Source organism: Pan paniscus, chromosome 13 (genome assembly GCF_029289425.2).
Source record: "Pan paniscus chromosome 13, NHGRI_mPanPan1-v2.0_pri, whole genome shotgun sequence".
Lineage (NCBI taxonomy): Eukaryota > Metazoa > Chordata > Mammalia > Primates > Hominidae > Pan > Pan paniscus.
Window position 1 is genome coordinate 112,267,212 of NC_073262.2, and position 19,854 is coordinate 112,287,065.

The 19,854-nt window shown below is 36.2% G+C and overlaps 1 protein-coding gene across 40 annotated transcripts in view; it reads left to right on the top strand.

Annotated features, from left to right (window-relative positions):
- MAP2 (microtubule associated protein 2) overlaps positions 1 to 19,854 on the top strand; it is a 310,414-nt gene that overhangs the window by 220,480 nt on the left and 70,080 nt on the right. For all 40 annotated transcript variants that reach the window (XM_034954994.3, XM_008959005.4, XM_055109049.2 and 37 more), the window contains one exon: positions 9,331 to 9,621. In XM_034954994.3, the coding sequence (XP_034810885.1) occupies positions 9,360 to 9,621 (262 nt within the window). In that variant the 5' untranslated portion in view covers positions 9,331 to 9,359. The remainder of the gene's footprint in view (positions 1 to 9,330; positions 9,622 to 19,854) is intronic.

Sequence of the window (19,854 nt, forward strand, 5' to 3'; positions counted from 1 at the left end):
GATTTAACTCCATCAACTCATCATAAATGTTCTGGACAAAGGAAGTGAAAGACCCAACTTCTATTTGTGAGAATAGTCATGTGACCTATCAACATAGGTGCCTGAACCCTTTACTTCAGTTAGTCTATAGGGATGTTCCATGTGCGTATTTTTATCACTCCTCATTCTTTTCTGAGGTCCTATGCAGCAAGCTTGGCTGAAAGCACTAGTCTTCAAATGTCAATGTATCAGAGTCACCCTATTGAGCTTGTTAAAATATCAATTTGCAAGTCCCACACTGAGAAATTCTAATTTGTTAAACCTGTGTTGGAGCTAATTGACTGAAAACACGGTAAGACACACTGGAATGGATGATCACCAAAGATCACTTCAGTTTTATGATTTTAAAACGTTTTCTCCAATGGATTGAAGTAGTTTATCTTAAAAGTATTTCTAAACCTATATATCATGTGGTTTCTATTATGATTACTAGACCTCTATCACCCCATTTATACAGATTTAGAAATATTTTTACTAGACCCTATTCGTGTCCAGTAGTTTGTTTTACTTGGTGTTATTTTTCATATGCACCAGAGCATATGAAATGGAGTTAGAACTTGAATTCCATACTTCTACCATGACAGCCCTGAAAATTAGATTTAAAACTATTCCCCTCTTACCCAATTTGCTATATAGTGTTGGCCAAACATCCACAGCAGGCAGAACCTTTCTGTGTTTACCCTGAGGTAGGTAATTGATTAATTAATATTCATTCAACATTGAATACATATTTGAAAGCTGGGAGGTGGAGGTTGCAGTGAGCCAAGATGGAACCACTGCACTCTAGCCTGAGCAACGACGTGGAACCCTGTCTCAAAAAAAAAAAAAAAAAAAAAAGACAATGAAAATGAAAGCCAAAGTATGACCAAAGGCTGTTTTGATAGTTTTTTATATTGCTATCATGGTTTGGTTATGCACACCATACTTTCAAATAACCCCTTTTAGACTTCGAAGAAAAGGTATGGAAAACTTCAAAATTTTAAATGGGTAGAAATGAGAAAATTGTTTCTTTTTTAGTAAAATGTATTTCTGATTTGCATCCTTAGTCCTGGAGTTACCCAGAGAAAATAAATTCAAAATTCATCAATAGCTCAGACTGATGGCAGAGTTGTCAGGGACATTTTTTTCTGTGTGTTTCTGCTTACTTCTTATTTCTTTCCTTTAAATAGTCTGCGAAATATGACAGCTGTACTTTATTTTCTTGTGTCTGCAAGCCCTCAGGGCATATGTGCTCAGGAACTACTTTTTGTTACACTTAAATAAGTATGTCTATTTGCCACTTGCTCTAAAAAACGAAATGCAGGAAACATCAGAGTGTATCAAATTATTTTTTTCCATGTGCAATATTCAGGCAATGCAATAATAGATGGAGGTCCAGGTGAAAATGCTTCTCTTTTTAAGCCAGCTGTTAAATGCATTAAGTTTTAATTTGTACATACAGTTTTATAACACTTAGATAACCAACCAAAATATGTTATTTGGCTGTCTCCAATATAATAAGTCATTTATCATTTTAAAGTTATTATTCACTTATTAGCCACATTTGCTTGAATGATAATTTAAAAAGTATTCCAAGGAAGAAGAACAAAGGATAAATACTTTAAAAAAAAACTAAGTAATTTATTCCAACAAATCAGATTTTTCTGCTACAGTCTGTTAACCTGTAACCTATCTGAAAGGTCTAAAATATTACATTTTTATGAGACATTTTGTGTGGAAAATATTGTTGCCTATTTTGTACTTCATTCGCTTTACATGAAAATAAGCTATTGTATGCTAAATAATATTATATAATTTTATTGTAAGAACTATGCTCAAACTAAAATGTTAAAAGGTAATATGTACAGTTATGTATTTATGATATATATTCTGCAGGATTTCAGAAAAGATTTGATAACTTTCACAATTATAAATAAGGAACAGAACATAGTACTCAGGACTTAGAATAATGTAAATACTGCATTAAGCATTAAAATTCTTGGGAATAAAAGAAAATAAGGGAACCGATGTATTTCCTGATGGTCTAGTTATCAGTAATATGCAAAATAAGCTGGGCATGGTGGCTTATGCCTGTAATCCCAGCACTTTGAGAGGTCAAGGTGGATGGAATGCTTGAGATTAGGAGTTCAAGATGAGCCTGGACAATATGGCAAAACCTTGACTCTCTAAAAAATACAAAAATTAGCTGGGCATGTGGCACATACCTGTAGTCCCAGCTACTTAAGAGGCTGCTTGAGAGGCTGAGGTGGGAGAATCACTTGAGCCCGGGAGGTTGAGGCTGCAGTGAGTGTGATTGCATCATTGCACTGAAGCCTGGGCAACAGAGTAAGACCCTGTCTCAAAAAATAAAATGAAATAAAGAAAATAAAAGAAATAAGCAAAATATAGGTTATCTTATTTCTAAATTACAATGTAAATTAATTTATTATGCATTTTTTTTGCAAGAGGCAATCACATCACAAAAGACAATGTTTCAACAGTAGTGTTACAGATTTGCAGGCAGACTTTGGCTGCCTATGGGCAAGTCCAAATTTTTTCTTACACACAGAAAAAGAGGAATTCATTTAAGTATCTAGACACATACTCAAGTAAGATTTTAGAATTTTTAAACATAGAACATTACAATCTTAGGCCTGGAAAATGCTAAAAGCAGATACATTTAAATATAAGAAAATCCTAATGCAGTAGAAATTGAATTGTTGATGTTCCAGTCAATACTCTAGAAATCTGATAAATAACAGCAGTGATGGCTAAAAGACCTACCCATCAGCTACAAAAAGAGTTTCCGAGAGTCTACATTAATTATCATATTAGATAAAGTAGTTTCTATTAAGTGATTGAAAATTGGAATATGTCTGTCCCAAAATTGTTTTGCCATAGTACCCATGTTTTATAGTGAGCTGGATGTTTCCTTTTGTTCTTTCTTCATTCTTTTGTTGTTGTTGTTGTTGTTGTTTCTTCCTGTTTTTTACTTGCTTCTCAATCTCTTCTATCGCTTCTATTTCCTTAGAATTAATAAATTCTAAATTAATAAAACATTTGGTTACTTATTATTCCATTCTCACATTGCTATAAAGAAATATCTGAGATTGGGTAATTTGTAAAGAAAAGAGGTTCAGTTGCCTCATGGTTCACAGGTTGTACAGGAAGCATGATGCTGGCATCTGCTCAGCTTCGGGGAGGCCTCAGAAACCTTACAGTCATGGTAGAAGGCAAAGGAGGAGCAAGCACCTCACATGACCAGAGCAGGAGTAAGACAGAGTTAGGAGCCACACACTTTTAAACAATCAGATATCATGAGAGCTCACTATCATGAGGACAGTACCAAGGGGGATGGTGCTAAACCATTCATGAGAAAACCACACCATGATCCAGTCACCTCCTATCAGTCCCCACCTCCAACACTGGCAATTACATTTCAGTATGAAATTTGGGTAGGAACACAGATCCAAACCATATCACTTATAAAATTTATAATTCATGGTACCAAAACCTTTTAATCAAAATGAGGCAAAGTACTTGTTTTACTCAACAGTATTAAACATGTAAGCATTAAGTCTACCTAAAAACAAAATTGAAGAATGTTACATGTGTTAAAAAGACGAGAAATTAATTCATATACCATTTCAACTTGAAATTTAAGCTCTAGAAAGACCATTCTATTCTGGTTATATAACAGTTTTATTATGCTGATATACTATGATACAGCTTAAATCATCAATATGTTAGAAATCTGATCAATACCAAGTCTCTTAGTTTGGCTCACATCATTGGAATCAAAGGTTAATGTCAGATCAACAAACACTAAAGAATCTTCGATTTTTCATAATTTTCCAGAAGTGAAATTATTCAGAGTGCAGCAGTGATCAGTGGTCAGAGGTTGGTATGAAAACATTCATGTTGTTGTCAAGAACATTAGCATGAAAAAAACAGATCTAAGGTTTATCAAGGGAAAAAGCTGGAATTTTAAAAAACAGAAGTTTTAGCTTTTGATGAAGTAGAAATAAATGTGTCCATAGAAACTCTCAAATATCAAGACAAAATTGTTTAACAACTAAGGTAGCAAACATCAAAGCTCACCACTCAGATTCATAACTAACATTTCTGGTGGCACAATATTTTTTCTTTTTTTTAATAATACACCTTACCTAGAAAGAATACTTGGGCCCTTTAATATATAGTATAATAGTCATAATACAATAAAGTCAAGTGTAATATCTCACCCTGATATCAATAGATGTTTAAACGTCTTGGATTTTTTTTTTTTTTTTAACGCAGTCCCGCTCTGTTGCCCATGCTGGAGTGCAGTGGTGTGATCGCGGCTCACTGCAACCTCCGCCTCCCAGGTTCAAGCGATTCTTCTGCCTCAGCCTCCCAAGTAGCTGGAACTACAGGCACACACCACCACACCCAGCTAATTTTTGTATTTTTCTTGGGACAGGGTTTCACCATGTTGGTCAGGCTGGTCTCGAACTCCTGACCTCATGATCCACGCGACTTGGCCTACCAAAGTGCTGGCATTACAGGCGTGAGCCACCGGTGCCTGGCCATGTCTTGGATTTTTAAAAAATGATTATCACACATAACAGTATTCCCATTGTATATTGACGTGTGTTTTGTCCTAAAAAGTAAGATTCCCATTGCAATATATTATAAATTGTAAATCATTGTTTTAGTCTTAGATTTCCTTGCTCACATTATCAAGCTAGGCTTTTCAGGGAAGAGAAATAAAGCGGCCAAGACGGTGAAACCCCTTCTCTACTAAAAATACAAAAAAAAAAAAAAAAAAAAAAAAAAGCCGGGCATGTTGGCGGGCACCTGTAATCCCAGCTACTCAGGAGGCTGAGGCAGGAGAATCACTTGACCTTGGGAGGTAGAGGTTGCAGTGAGCCGAGATCGCACCACTGCACTCTAGCCTGGGTGACGGAGCAAGACTCCGTCTCAAAAAAAAAAAAAGAAAGAAAGAAAGTTGTTTAGGTAGCATCTCAGCTTGCTCTATCAAAGCAGGGATTGTGTGGCAGATGCTCAGCTGTTTGGCAGTTAGGAGCAGTTAAGATCTGTGATCTTTTGCAATTTGGAGAGTTTCCCATTGTACAGTAGGAATGGAATGTTAAAAATTCCTAGTATCTCACAACAAATTTTTTAGTAGACTTGGAGAGAATTTGTCTTTGTCTTCACTTTTTTATTTGTATCTTTATTTGCTTAGAGACAGAGTCTTTCTCTGTCACCCAGGTTGAGTGCTGTGGCATAATCATGGCTCACTGTAGCCTCAATGTCCTCAGTTGAAGTGATCCTCCCACCTCAGCCTCCTACATAGCTGCACCCAGCTAATTAAAAAAAAATTTTTTTGTAGAGATGGGGGTCTCACTATGTTGATCAGGCTGGTCTTGAACTCCTGGACTCAAGCAATCCTCCCACCTCGACCTCCCAAAGTGCTGGGATTACAGGCAAGAGCAACTATGCCCAGTCTTTATCTTCTTTAATTGCACATTCACGTGGTTTTCAAAGAGATTTGGGTAAAAATAATATTACATCAGGAAGAAGAAATTAAAGAAGGCTATGGTACTTTTAACTATGTTGAAAATACCATTTTGAAGAACAGAGATAATCTATGACCCCAAAATTTTGATTAGAAGTATAAGTGAAATTTATCATTTACGGGTGGTATTTTAATAATATTATGTTGTGATTATAAATGAGTGTGGCCAAATAGTGTCTCCTTTTGTTCAATAAACTTTTCCCTAAAACAGAGGCAATCTTTTCAAGTTATATTTTCTGTAAAAGTAGTTTTGTCAGAGCCATGCTATTTTAGTTTGAAATCTCCTAAAATGATAATTACTTACTAAATGGTTAGACTATCTTCTTTCAAAAAGCTCAATAAATTAAAAAGCAATACCTGATTAATCTGCATACATTTTAAGGAATATTATCTGAATAGTCTTACCAGGAAGTTGGGTGATACTTTTTAGGTAATAATTTTGATTTGTTTGTGATTCTAGTATTAAGCGAAATCAGTATGGCTAGCCAGCCTTTTCTTCTTCCAAAATTAGTTTTTATTAACTAATTTTAAAAATTCAAAACTCTAAAGCATTAAATACTAAGGAATTCATTTTTTAAATGTCTGTCCTCTTGAAAACAAATTATCTTAATATTTTTAAATGGATGATTACCAAGTAGCACTCTCTCTATTTAAGTGTTGGTTTGCTAGGTTTAAAATAAGGATTCTTGGTCACTGAGAAATCTGTTCCAGAAAGCTCTATGGCAGGGGGATGAGAGAAGTCAAATGTAACTGAGAGTTGTGGGTGCTTATATTGTTGTATTTGCTTTTAATATTTGGTGGCTAGAACTCCTAGAGTTAAACATGGACTAAAGTATAAACCTAAATATTTCCCAGATCCTCTTGGGGATGTTAATAAATACGGTGTTAGAAAAAGTTTTGTGGCAAATTGGTTTGGGATGTTTTGCACATCACTGCCTTTGCCTGAGATTCAAATATCCAGTAGCGTATCAAAAGCTTTCAGAAGGCTCATAGTGTTCCTACCCACGTAGCTTAGCATCTCATCTGAACACTTTACTTCTTTGGTCTTCCTCCCCAAAACACATAACTTTAAACTAATCATTACAAAAAACAGACAGATCTCAATAGAGGGGTATATGATTTATCTGATTAGTACTCATCAAAACTTTCAAGGTCAAGGTCTTAAAGGAACCTAAGGAGACATGAGGACTAAATATAATAAAGTACCCTGGATCAGATCCTGAAACGAAAACGAAAGACATTAGGTAAGAACTAAAGTAATCTAAATAAACTATGGACTGTAGTTAAAAGTAATGTTCACTAATTATATAAATGTACCATACTGATGCAAAATATTTCAAATAGGGAAAACTGTATGCAAGGGGTAGATGGGTAATCTCTATAGTATCTGCTTAATATTTTTGTAAATTTAAAACTTTCAAAAATGTAAAGCCTGTTAACTCAGAAAAAGCTACATCAACAAGGCATGTTATTTACGTGAAACTTTTTCTGTTTACAATGTTCTCTGTGTACACAAAATAAATTGGGCCATATAAGAATATGGAAATCTTAATTAAGCTCTTTGGTAAAACAAACAAACAAAAAAGAAATAAAAGCATGTAAAGATTAGGATACTGATGTAGGCAAGAATCTATCAGTAAAATGTTGTGATCCAAAAGGTCACAATTAGAATCTAGATAATTTCCTCAATCCTTTACATATATGAAGATACCACAACTCACCGGAAACACAATGCTTAGGCTACCCAACTAGATCTTTTGATATGTGACTGGAAGAAAATGGCAGAATGGAGTGTAGAACACTGCAGAATGGTTTTTATAAAAAGATGTAGCTAATTTTTCAATGTACACAGGGAGAGGTTAATTCCAAGGATGCTCTCTTCTCATTAGGCTACCATGTCTGGTACATTTACCATGCCTGTCTTGGGATATCCATTCATCCCTACACAATATCTGGGGACAGATTTGCAAGTAACTCTCATTATTGTACTCACCAAGTTTTCAGGCTCCTATTCCTATGCCAATGTTGTATATGTAATGAATAATGATATAATTAACAAACAATAACAAATGTAATAACTACTGTTTATTGAGCATGCCAGGAACTGTGTTGAGCCCTTTATTTTATTCTGTTTAAACTTGGTAACAAACCAATAAACTAAGCATTGTTCTCATTTAATAGATGAGAAAACTCTCCTGTGCACACAATTCTTTTCACATAGTTAGTGAGGTAGCGATACTCCCTGATTTACTCATAAGCCCTTCAATCAATGTTTTAAAACCTAAATTTTTACATCCTGTTTAAATATGTTCTTAGGGAAAATAAATAGAGCTGTTTTGGGAATCAGTTTTGGGAGAGATTTGGTGCTGCAGTCAAATTGGCTTAAATGAATTAACTCATCTAGCTCTTCCTGCTATGAACAGAAAATAGAGAGAGCGGAGGATAGCAACAAAATTCAGTTAAAACCCCCCCAGACAAATGCTTGTTAGTAATCTGATGGGAAAACTTACTTTATTTATACTTTCTCCAAACAGAGCTTGGTAGTACGAAGTGTATTTGTCTTAATATAATTTTTGCTTACTTTTTTGGAGGCCTTTGCTTGAGATACTTTTTTGGAAAAAGGAAGATGTTCTTAGTTTCCATCAAAGACAGTATTGCCTGTGTTGTCATCCTTACTGTGGAGACGATAAGCCATCAATAAGGCTACATGGTGGGCAACAGCTTTCCAAAACTGAGTGGTGAATCACCTCTTTTCAATTATATATCTAAACTTGGTAATATCAGCTTGTAAGAGAAGGTCATGCAGTATCTTCCATCCAATTAACATGTATAGAACACCTCCTCCACAACTCATTCATCCTTTGCTATAATTTACAACTTCCTGTTGTATGTCAATGGTTTTAACTTTTTCAGATCTTATTTGATTTAGCTGAGAAATAATGCCATAAGATAGGATGTAGGCCTAATGCTATATTTATTTCCTTTCTCTCTGTAAGATTTACATTAATAGAAAATGTCATTTCCTCTTAGTCTATAGATAGGGTCCAGGAAAGTTTATCAAAAAAATTAAGTTAAAGCTATCTTTCTTTCTTTTTTTTATTATACTTTAAGTTTTAGGGTACATGTGCACAACGTGCAGGTTTGTTACATATCCAGAAAAGTGTATCTACCTTCAGCTTTAATTGAACGCCCTTGAAACCAAAACGGCTAATATGTTAGTTATTGTCTTTTCTAGATCTCACTAAAAGTCATGATTTAAGAGAGTACATGGGATAATTTTTCATGGTATAGAATTCCTGCTGTCATTCTTCCTCCCACTTTTTCTAGCCAGTTTTCTCATACTGCAGATTTTCTCTATGCTGAAGAATTCCTTGACTCTACCATAGGGTCAACATTCAAGACCATAATTAAATGAAAGTTCATTAAGATGTATACCTAAATGCAAACACTAGTTTTTTTCATGGTTGTTTGGTTTTTTGTTTCGTTTTGTTTTGTTTTTGTTTGTTTACAAAAAGGAATATGTGTAGAATGACCTTGATCTTATTTTAAAAGAACTAATATTCCAGAAACGGGCTGTAAAACTCAAGATGAACTAATTGACCCATTCTTGATATTAAACATAGGTTATTGTACATGTTTTCTTTGACTATAGAAAGCCACACGGTTTGCTATAAATTTTTCCTATCTTGGTACAACCAATATCAGATCAGAAGATTTCCCCAAAGTAATAGCTACTATTTTTTCTCTTTCAGTTGCAGGAGAAATAACAAGGCATTGAAGAATGGCAGATGAACGGAAAGACGAAGCAAAGGCACCTCACTGGACCTCAGCACCGCTAACAGAGGCATCTGCACACTCACATCCACCTGAGATTAAGGATCAAGGCGGAGCTGGGGAAGGACTTGTCCGAAGTGCCAATGGATTCCCATACAGGGAGGATGAAGAGGGTGCCTTTGGAGAGCATGGGTCACAGGGCACCTATTCAAATACCAAAGAGAACGGGATCAACGGAGAGCTGACCTCAGCTGACAGAGAAACAGCAGGTAACTAAGGGCTCTGCTGTCACCAAGTGCTTGCTTTGTGCTTTGAAGTCAGTTTAGTCTGAAAGTGAATTAATATACAGCACTGATCCTCTTTCACTAGTGCTAGGACTGAAATTCCAGTCAGTCAGAGGAAATAAAAGAAGAGAAAAATCATGGCAACTAACTTGACGTTTCCCCACATTATCTGTATTCTCAATCCCATTCCCCTATTTAATTTTTATCACGTGAATTTTTGCAGGCTGAGTATATGTATGTTTTGCTAGAAACTGTCAGCATTTTAACTCATTGAAAGAAAACTTTACAAATAGTTTTTTTTTTAACTCTCTTAAATGACCTTGGACCTAAATCCAATGGATTGATTAGAAGCTAATTTTTAGAGCAGAAAAATGCAAAATACGTAAATACATACTGTAATTTTTTTAATCCATCATTCAACAAATTACAGTTTAGCTTTTCTACATGCAAGGCGTTGTGTTAGCTTCTGTGCCAGTGCATGTGCAAGAAATGGTCCCAGAACTTCATGAATCAGATGGTCTTGGAGCAGACGTGAGACTTGTGCATATGTTTATTTGGATACAAAGCATAACATGTAAGTGCCACATGAGCAGTATAGAAAGGCAAAGTTTAAAGCAGATTATTTCTGCTTTGGGCCAAAGTCCCCAAATTGTGCACAAAATCATCTTATCATCTTGGGGTGCTGCAGCAAATTCACAAGAATACAACAAGGTATTTTAAATATTTAAGGGGAACAGTGATAATATCTGTCAAACACTGCCTGAACTATTAGCTCAAGATAGTTCACAGTTTCAACATTACATTACACTATATTCCTTTAATATATCATATCTTTGCAAAGATAGGTTTTCAGCAGTTGTTCTGATAAAAGCAAGTACCCTGCAGAAATCCATGTGAAATGGAAGAAGAGAGTGATAGTGTCCAACCTGATTCCAGGGTTTGAGAAGCTGTGCAGTGCCCCACAGGCACATACATTCAATTAGTATGAAATTGTGGTTGAGAATAAAATAAAAATATTATTTGCACATTTCATGGTTACAATGAGGATTAAATAAGATAGTAAAGTGTACAAAGTGAATGGCTCAAGAAATAATAACTGTTAATTTTATTATTATTGGTGGTAGTGGTGGTATCAATATGGATGACATAGCACTCTTGATCAAGTAATATTTTTCTATAGCTGAGTATACACAACTTTAAGAGGGTGGAACTTGGGTGTCAGGAGCACTAACTAAGAGGATTTTGAAGGGATTGCAGCATGAGGAGATGAGAGCATGTTATAGCATATTGGTTGTGAGGAAGAAAAGAGTTAGTATGATATGTCAAGGTTTTTTTCATCATCATATCTTGCAGCATTAGACCTTCAATATTACATAAATGTGTGGTGAGTGAGTGAGTGAATGAAGGAATAAATGAATAAATTCAAAAAGAAGAAAGTCCTCTTCACATTAATGGTGAAAACAATTGAAAAGTCTTACTTTGTCCCTTGGGCTCTCGCCAGTTGACTCTCAGTGCCTGTTATGAAAGCTTGTAATACACTAAAAAAAAAATCACTGCAGTGTGCTTGGTCATGCAGTAAAAACCAACACCATTCACTATTTCATCTGTTCAGTGGTCTTAAGTATTTGAGAGCATCAGAAAAATCTATTTGTCAAGTCAGTGTGTTATCACCAGCTTCTCTGAGAAAATAATATACATTTAAAAGAGGCTAACAGACGTTTCTTTTAAATGATGGGTTTAGGAACATCCAGAGTTAATTTTAAATTCAGCTCAATGTGTATCAAACACATTTGGTATTAGCTTTTGGAGATTGATTACAAAGGTTTTGTGTGTATGTTCTGAGTGACAAAAATTGTAAACAGTCAGCCATGGGCTACCAGAGTGATAGTCAATCCAAACTAAACTATGGTGTGATTTTTAAATTAACTTTCCTCTAGAAATAACCAGCCAAGTATTGAATCCATGAGATATGCGTGTGTAGAAATCTACAGAAAAAGGAAAATGTAAAATAGTATCTTTTCATATCTACAGAGGATGTTCCAGTGATGAGTTAATATGCAATTAAATTTATTTCCAAACTGTAATTTAACAAGTAACAACTTTTATCATTCATGGTTTATTGACAGCTGTTTCACAAATTGTGTAATAAAAATCATCTCCAGCATAAACAAATGCTCTTAAATCCCAGATATGGTATTTAGAAATGCTATCCTTTGATGATGGAGACTATAGATATGAGCTGGCGTAATATTTTGATGTGATTATTTTAAAAAGGACCAGGGATCTATACATCAGCTCACTCTTTTATACAATCTACCATTGTATTACATTTTTCCCTATAAAGGATATTTCTCAGGACACTGTTAGCGTGAGGCATTTCTCAGTGACATCAGGTCCACAGCTATATGTTGTAATATCCAGGACATTACTGATTAAATCAAAGAATCTTCCCTCTACTTTCCTTTTTTGCTATAGTCCCCTCTTTGCATTTTAAAATAATATTTTCTCCAAGTTTGTTTCTTTTTAATCATTTATATAAATAAGATCACATGATAAATCAAATGCAATCGTCATCTTCTTCCCCCTTTTCTCCTTCATTAGAGTGGGCTCACTTCAACCAAGATCCTTCCTTTTTTCCCCCTCATCCACTCCTTCAATGTTCATCTTCATTATGGGCAATAATAATTTTTAAAGATGCAAACCCATAGTCAGTGTATCCTTGATCTTATGCACTGACACCAGAGGGTGGGAGGGTGGAGAATATTAGAAGGCAATAATAATTTAAATTGGCTGGGTGCGGTGGCTCACACCTGTAATCCTAGCACTTTGGGAGGCTGAGGTGAGTAGATTGCTTGAGCCCAGGAATTCGAGACCAGTCTGGGCAACATGGCAAAACCTCATCTCCAAAAAAAAAATTAGCCGGGTGTGATGTCACGCACCTGTGGTCCCAGCTACTCAAGAGGCAAAGGTGGGAGGATCACTTGAGCCCAGGGAGGTCAAGACTGCAGTGAGCTGTGATCAGGCCACTGCACTTCTGCCTAGATGACAGAGCAAGACCCTGTCTCAAAATAATAATAATAATAATCATCTAGATTTTGTCCCCTTTTTTATGATTTAAAACTATCCATAAAAAGAATTATTTGCTCAACTATAGCATAATTTTTCATTCCTTAAGATTTTTTCTTACCACTAAAGTGTGCTTTTTGGAAGCCATGCCACAGAAGCATGAAAAAAAGAAATGAGAAACTATTAAGCATCTAGCCACTTAGGAAAGCTGTCGTTATAATAAATCTAAAGCGTAATTTTTATCTTTATCTTTGTTTTTTGTTTTTAATTTTTATTTTCATGGATTCAGGAGATACAAGTGAAGTTTTGTTACATGAATATATCTCATAGGGGTGAAGTCTGGGCTTTGAGTGTACTCGTCACCTGAATAGTGAACATTGTACTCAATAGGTAATTTTTCAACCCTCACCTCTTTCCCACCCTCCCACCTTTTTGAGTCTCCAATGTCTATTATTTCCATATTTATGTCCACGTGTATTCATTGTTTAACTCACACTTGTAAGTGAGAATGTATGGTATTTGATTTTCTCTTTCTGAGTTATTTCACTTAAGATAATGGTCTCCCATTCCATCCATGTTGCTGCAAAAGATATGATTTTATTCTTTTTTATGGCTGCGTAGTATTCCATTGTATATCTACACTACATTTTCTTTATCCAGTCATCCACTGATGGATGCTTAGGTTGATTCCATACCTTTGCTATTGTGAATGGTGCTGCAATAAATATATGAGTGCAGGTGCCTTTTTGATATAATGATTTATTTTCCATTGGGTAGATACCCAGTAGTGAGATTGCTGGATCGAATGGTAGTTTTATTTTCAGTTCTTTGAGAAATCTCCATACCGTTTTCCATAAAGACTGTAGTAATTTAACATTCCCGTCAACATTGTTTAAGAGTTCCCTTTTCTCTATAGCATTGTTAACATCTGTTGTCCTTTGACTTTTTAATAATGGCCATTCTAACTGGTGTAAGATGATATCTCATTGTGGTTTTAATTTGCATTTCCTGATGATTAGTGATGTTGAGCATTTTTTTTCACATACCTATTTGGCCATTTGTGCATCTTCTTTTGAGAAGTGTCTATTCATGTCCGTTGCTCACTTTTTAATGAGGATTTTTTTTTCTTGTTGAGTTGTTTGAATTCCTTAGTCCTTCGTTGGATGCACAGTTTGCAAATATTTTCTCCCATTCTGTGGGTTGTCTGTTTACTCTTTTGGTTATTTCTTTTCCTGTGCAGAAGCTTTTTAATCTAATTAAGTCCCATTAGTCTATTTTTGTTTTTGTTGCATTTACTTTTGGGGTGTTAGTCATTATAATTCTTTGCCTAGGGCAATGTTCAGAAAAGTTTTTCCTGGGCTTTTTTTTCTAGGATTTTTATAGCTTGAGGTCTCACATTTAAGTTAAAGCATCATTTTAAAATTGTTTTCCAAAGCGTAAATAATAAGAGTAATGGCTTGTAATAATTCTTTCCTCTCTTTTCTGTGTTATCTTTATTGAAGAAAGCAAGAGGAATGCATTTTGGTCCCCACAGAGTTTCAGCTCTGAAGATAATTGGGAGCCTCATCCTTAAGTTTCAGTTCCAGGGTTGGGGCCCAAACTCATATTAGAACTTGTATCAAGATCTTATTTAGAGGGCAAAAGGGATTATTTGTAAAATTTGTAAAATATTGAGTGGAAAATTATTTTAGAAAATGGAAAGTGACCTTTCAAATTTTAAGGGCACAGAAAAGCAATTGATTTCTGTAATCATTGTGCATGTGACTTAATAGTGTAATTGGTTTTGACTTCATCTAGTATTCCCTTAACAGTATTATATCAAATCCTATCTTTACTGTGCCTGTTTACAGAATCATTTTGAATATGGTACTTTCTAGCAGCAAAAACAGGGATGTGCAAACAAAGTGGTGGTTCTATGTTTCTGACCTTGCTCTAAAAAAGTAATAATTTTGCTGTTGCTCACTTTTCATTTAAAGAAAGGAAAAAAAATTCTTTTTTTTTTTTTTTTTTTTGAGACTAAGTCTCGCTCTTGTCTCCCAGGCTGGAGTGCGATGGCATGATCTTGGCTCATTGCAACGTCTGCCTCCCGGGTTCAAGCGATTCTCTTGCCTCAGCCTCCAGAGTAGCTGAGATTACAGGCGCCTGCCACCAGGCCTGGCTAATTTTTGTATTTTTAGTAGAGACTGGGTTTCACCATGTTGGCCAGGCTGGTCTCGAACTCCTGACCTCAGGTGATCCACCCACCTCGACCTCCCAAAGTGCTGGGATTACAGGTGTGAGCCACTGCACCCGGCCGAGAGGAAAAAATTTTCTAATTTCTATTCATCCCTCAAGGATTGCTTACAGAACTATTATGGAAATATATATAAACTACAGCTTAGAAATGTGTATAGAATTGCAAGCTGCCATAGTGCTCTTCAGTTTATAAAGCACCATCATATCTTTTATCTCATTTCATCTTTTTGCAATTTCCATGAGGATATCTGTCATTAGTGTCTTCTTTTTACAAATAATTAGACTAAGGCACAGAATGGCTGAGCAACTTGCCCATTATTACACAGTAAGAAAGTAAGAGAGGTGAATTGTGAACACAGTGTTCAGGAATTTCATGCAACTCTCTTCTCAACTGTCCTACCCTCAAGAAGTGGTATGGATTTTTTTTCTATAGTTTATAATTTACTTGGCTTTATAAATATGCTACTCATTGTGAAAGCTTTCAAGACTTTTTTAGATGAGTGTATTTTTTTTTCTTGCTCTCAGGATTAATTTTGCAAATGTCAGGATTTGTTCTTTATTAGAAAATAGTGGTGAAATTAGCTACTTTTCTATCACAGTTGTGGATGATGTGATTGAAAGCTGGAAGGGACCAGTGAGATGACTTTTCACAGAAGGTCATATGACTACTACCAGAATGCAAGTCTCTTGCCCTACAGACCAGTGCTCTTTCCACCATCCCCATCTGCCACATTCAGAACAGCAGTTAGTTGCAGCAGTTATCGATTACAGGCAAAGCAGACAATTCTTCTATTCCAGAACTGCCACATTCATGTAATTTTAAGTGATATGATATCATAACTTTATTCCTAGTTTTCAATCTGAGTAGACAAAAAGGGGAGGCAATTTTGAGATGTTTATTGATACTAAAACATTTTTAAAGTATTTAAAATCAGGCTTTAGTGATTTTTGACTATCTTGAAGTACAGTGCTGTGAACACTAGTAAAAAAAAAAAAAAAAAAAAAAAAATGCTGATCACAGGCCGGGCGCGGTGGCTCACGCCTGTAATCCCAGAACTTTGGGAGCCCAGGTGGGCAGATCACGAGGTCAGGAGATTGGGACCATCCTGGCTAACACTGTGAAACCCCGTCTCTACTGAAAATAGAAAAAATTAGCCGGGCGTGGTGGCGGGCGCCTGTAGTCCCAGCTACTTAGGAGGCTGAGGTAGGAGAATGTTGTGAACCCAGGAGGCGGAGCTTGCAGCGAGCCAAGATGGCGCCACTGCACTCCAGCCTGGGCGACAGAGCGAGACTCAGTCTCAAAAAAAAAAAATGCTGGTCACAGTAGAAAGTGCCTACGTGACGATCAAAGGCCAGTATCAGCAATCTCCTTGGGTAAATGTAAAGATTAAAAGGCAATTCCTCACTATAATCCCCACAATTTACCAGGATTCCTTTGTCTCCCCATCATTTCCAGGCATGCTATCCAGACCTACCCACTGCCAAAGAGGCAGGAATGGAAAAGCTTTTCCAGGCTTTGCGTTGTCACTTTTTTAGGGAGCTCACCATGGGAGCTATGTCTTCTAAAATCTGGCCCTACATTATCACATCCACATAACTCCAGCAGCCAAGTGACCAACACTCAGTTATATACATTTATTGTTGCTGCTTTTTTTTTTTTTTTTTTTTTTGAGACGGAGTCTCGCTGTGTCGCCCAGGCTGGAGTGCAGTGGCGCGATCTCGGCTCACTGCAAGCTCCGCCTCCCGGATTCACACCCATTCTCCTGCCTCAGCCTCCTGAGTAACTGGGACTACAGGTGCCCGCCACCACGCCCGGCTAATTTTTTGTTTTTTTGTTTTTTTGTTTTTTTTTTTAGTAGAGACAGGGTTTCGCTGTGTTATCCAGGATGGTCTTGATATCCTGACCTCGTGATCTGCCCGCCTCGGCCTCCCAAAGTGCTGGGATTACAGGCGTGAGCCACCACACCCGGCCTGTTGCTGCAATTATTAAGTTTGAAAACACATGAAGGAAAAGTTTGGCAGCTCTCACATGCAAAAAGCTGAATATGCCTTTAATAAAGCTTTTCTCTCTGTTCTGCTTTTCAATCTCAGAAGATTCAAATCTACCTTTTCTCACCTCGCCCTTTCTCCCCTGCCTCCGTTTCTAGATTCGCGATTTACTAATAGGAGTCAGCATCCCATTTAAAATATGGCCTATTCTATGTAATATATTAATTTATGCAGAGCAAAATAGCACTGAGCCATTTCTCCTGCAAAATGACTAAAGCCATCCACACCAACCCCCCAAGCAAATAAACAAGCTCGCCTAACAATGCGAGAGGTTGCAGATTTTCCTTTCCTAGTTGCCATGCCAACCACTCATTGCTCTGGCTGCCATTTCCCTGAGCTCCGCAGAGAGAGGAGTGTGCAGAGCAGAGTTATTTAGCATTCAAGGGTGGATCTGCAGAAAACCACACAGCCTCACTGCGAAGCATCTGGGCCTGGTGGCACCGATGGATGAGGACAGAAAATGGGGATCTTTTCAGTGTTTTCCTTCTAAAGGTTAGGCATCCGGGGCTAGAAAGAGTGAGAAAGACAAGGATTGATAGAAAGGGCAGTTCCACGAGGTTTGTATTGTCACGTTTGCTTTGTCCTATGTGGTCTCTCTACTAGGTGAAGCTGGTTGTGGGGATTAGCTTCAATCATAATATTTGGCTTGGCTTGTTGATGAATAGGATTTGAACCTAATTTAGGGCTAGCTTATATGGATATTATAATAAAGAATTGTGTCTTTTATTCTTGATACAATATGAGGTTGTATATAGCAGGTATTGCCAGCCACAGCGTTTGATATTTTACAAATTAGAAGAAAAAAACCAACATCAGATAAAGTTTTGTTTCATTGTACAGTTATATGGTAGTTTGTCCCATAAAAATCTGTCTTTGCTCTGTAGTCCAGTCTTAAGGTAGGATGAGATTTTCTTAAGACGGTAATTCTTAATCGATATATAAGGAAAACTTGGTTTCTCAAGACTTGTTTCCATTAAACCCTATGACTCAACAAATTGAGGTATGATTTTATTCCTTGGAATTTTAATTGCCTACAAACACTTCAAGTTGTGAAGAGCAAGCCTCTATCTAACACAATATAATAGGATATTTAAAAACTGAGGTTAATTGCATTCACATGTACTTCTATGTGTGTTCCTCAAGAAAATTCCTCCCATGCACTGTGGAAATCAGTCTCGTTTCTTGTCTCGCTTTGTGCTAAATGTCAGAACTACATAACAAGCGCAAAAAGTATTTTCTCAAACGTTTTGGTCCACTGACATTTTAAAAATTATTTTGTTGAATTTGAATCTTAACGAAACAGATTTTTGCCAGTGACAATTCAGACTTATTTATGAAAATTATTCTTTCTAGTTTGTTTTTAAATGCAAATATAATTTAATTATCATTGTAATTTTTACTTGACCTTTCTCTCATCCCGTTTTTTCCAAGATCTTGTTAAGTTTTCTCTCCTCTAATATGCTGTCATGTTTTGTCATCATATTTTTCTTTTAATGTTTTTCAATTTTTTTGAGATTTAAAAAACCTCCATTTAGATAAAAATTTAAAACAATTCTTAAATTCTTTTTTTATTTTTAGCAAACAGATGAAAGTAATAAGTAATGGGAGTGAGTCTTCTAGACTCATTTTTGGACTGTCTAAGCCTTTGTTTTGGTTAGGATTATGCATGGCCTTTATCTGTAAAGTATTTTCTCCTCACAAAAGAGAAAAAGAAAAAAAAGATAAGATAAAAAATCTAATACTTTTGAACAAATAAATTGCTCAAATATCTTGAGACTATATTTCTTATCAAGCAATAATGTGTTTTTAAGTGTGAGATATATATATATACACATATATATATTCTTTGATTATATTACTTGTGTATGTCTGAGAAAAATATTTGCCACTGTATGCCAAATGCTGCCTTGCGGTTTAGAATTGGGTTTGATTTTATTGCGGTTGGGAGGTTATTAAGTAGACTGGAGAGTACCCAGCAGTTATCAGTCCTCTTTTTTCCCCTCCAAGCTATTGAGATAAACTGACTCTTTCTGCTTCAGTGTGTCAAGCCTTTTTCTCTTCCTCTCATTCCCTCACACTTCACTGCTCCCCAGTACATTACATAAAGCACGTGCTTTGACTGTCAGGGGAGTCTGGAAATCATATCAGGAGAGGATGAACAGAACAACTGGTGCTGCATTGCAGACCTGGTAGCTTCAGCATTATCTGACCTGGCATCGTGAGTCCTGGGGGAAAAGGACACTAAACCGTGTCCTGCCGGCTCACTGTGTAGCTCGTCTCACTGAATGAGTCACCATTCAGCAACACTCATAGAAAATACAGTTCAAAAACCAGCCAAGCTGATGAGCAAAGGAAGGGGAAAACATATGTCATAGGTTGTCATGCAACTTTTAACAATGCTTTTAACAATTTTTGCAAATGCTGGGTAGTTATTAGAACACAGAAATGAGAGTAAAATACAGTTGATTTCAGGAATACGCAAGAAGGCATTAGGCAAAAATAGATAAGAAAGGAGGAATCAAGATTCAGAGAAAAATCATCCTAAATATATATGATTCAGTTTAAGCATCCTGAAAATCCATATTTTTAATTTGTAAACACAGGTCAAAGTGATGCTGGCATATGAGCACCTCTGATTCTTGCAAAGCATCTCCAGCATGAATGATCAGTCCTCCGATTGGTCTAAAATTTTCTCTTTTGTGACACGTTGCATTTGCCGAATGTAAATGGGCAAGTTTACATTGTGGTGTTTTCATTCCCATGCAGTATTGTGCAAGAAGTCATAGGAAAAACATTTTGGAAAGGTACCACCCTACAGCAAAGGTTCTCGGAAGTCTACCATTAAAGATAAAGAGCTGTTGTTGATTT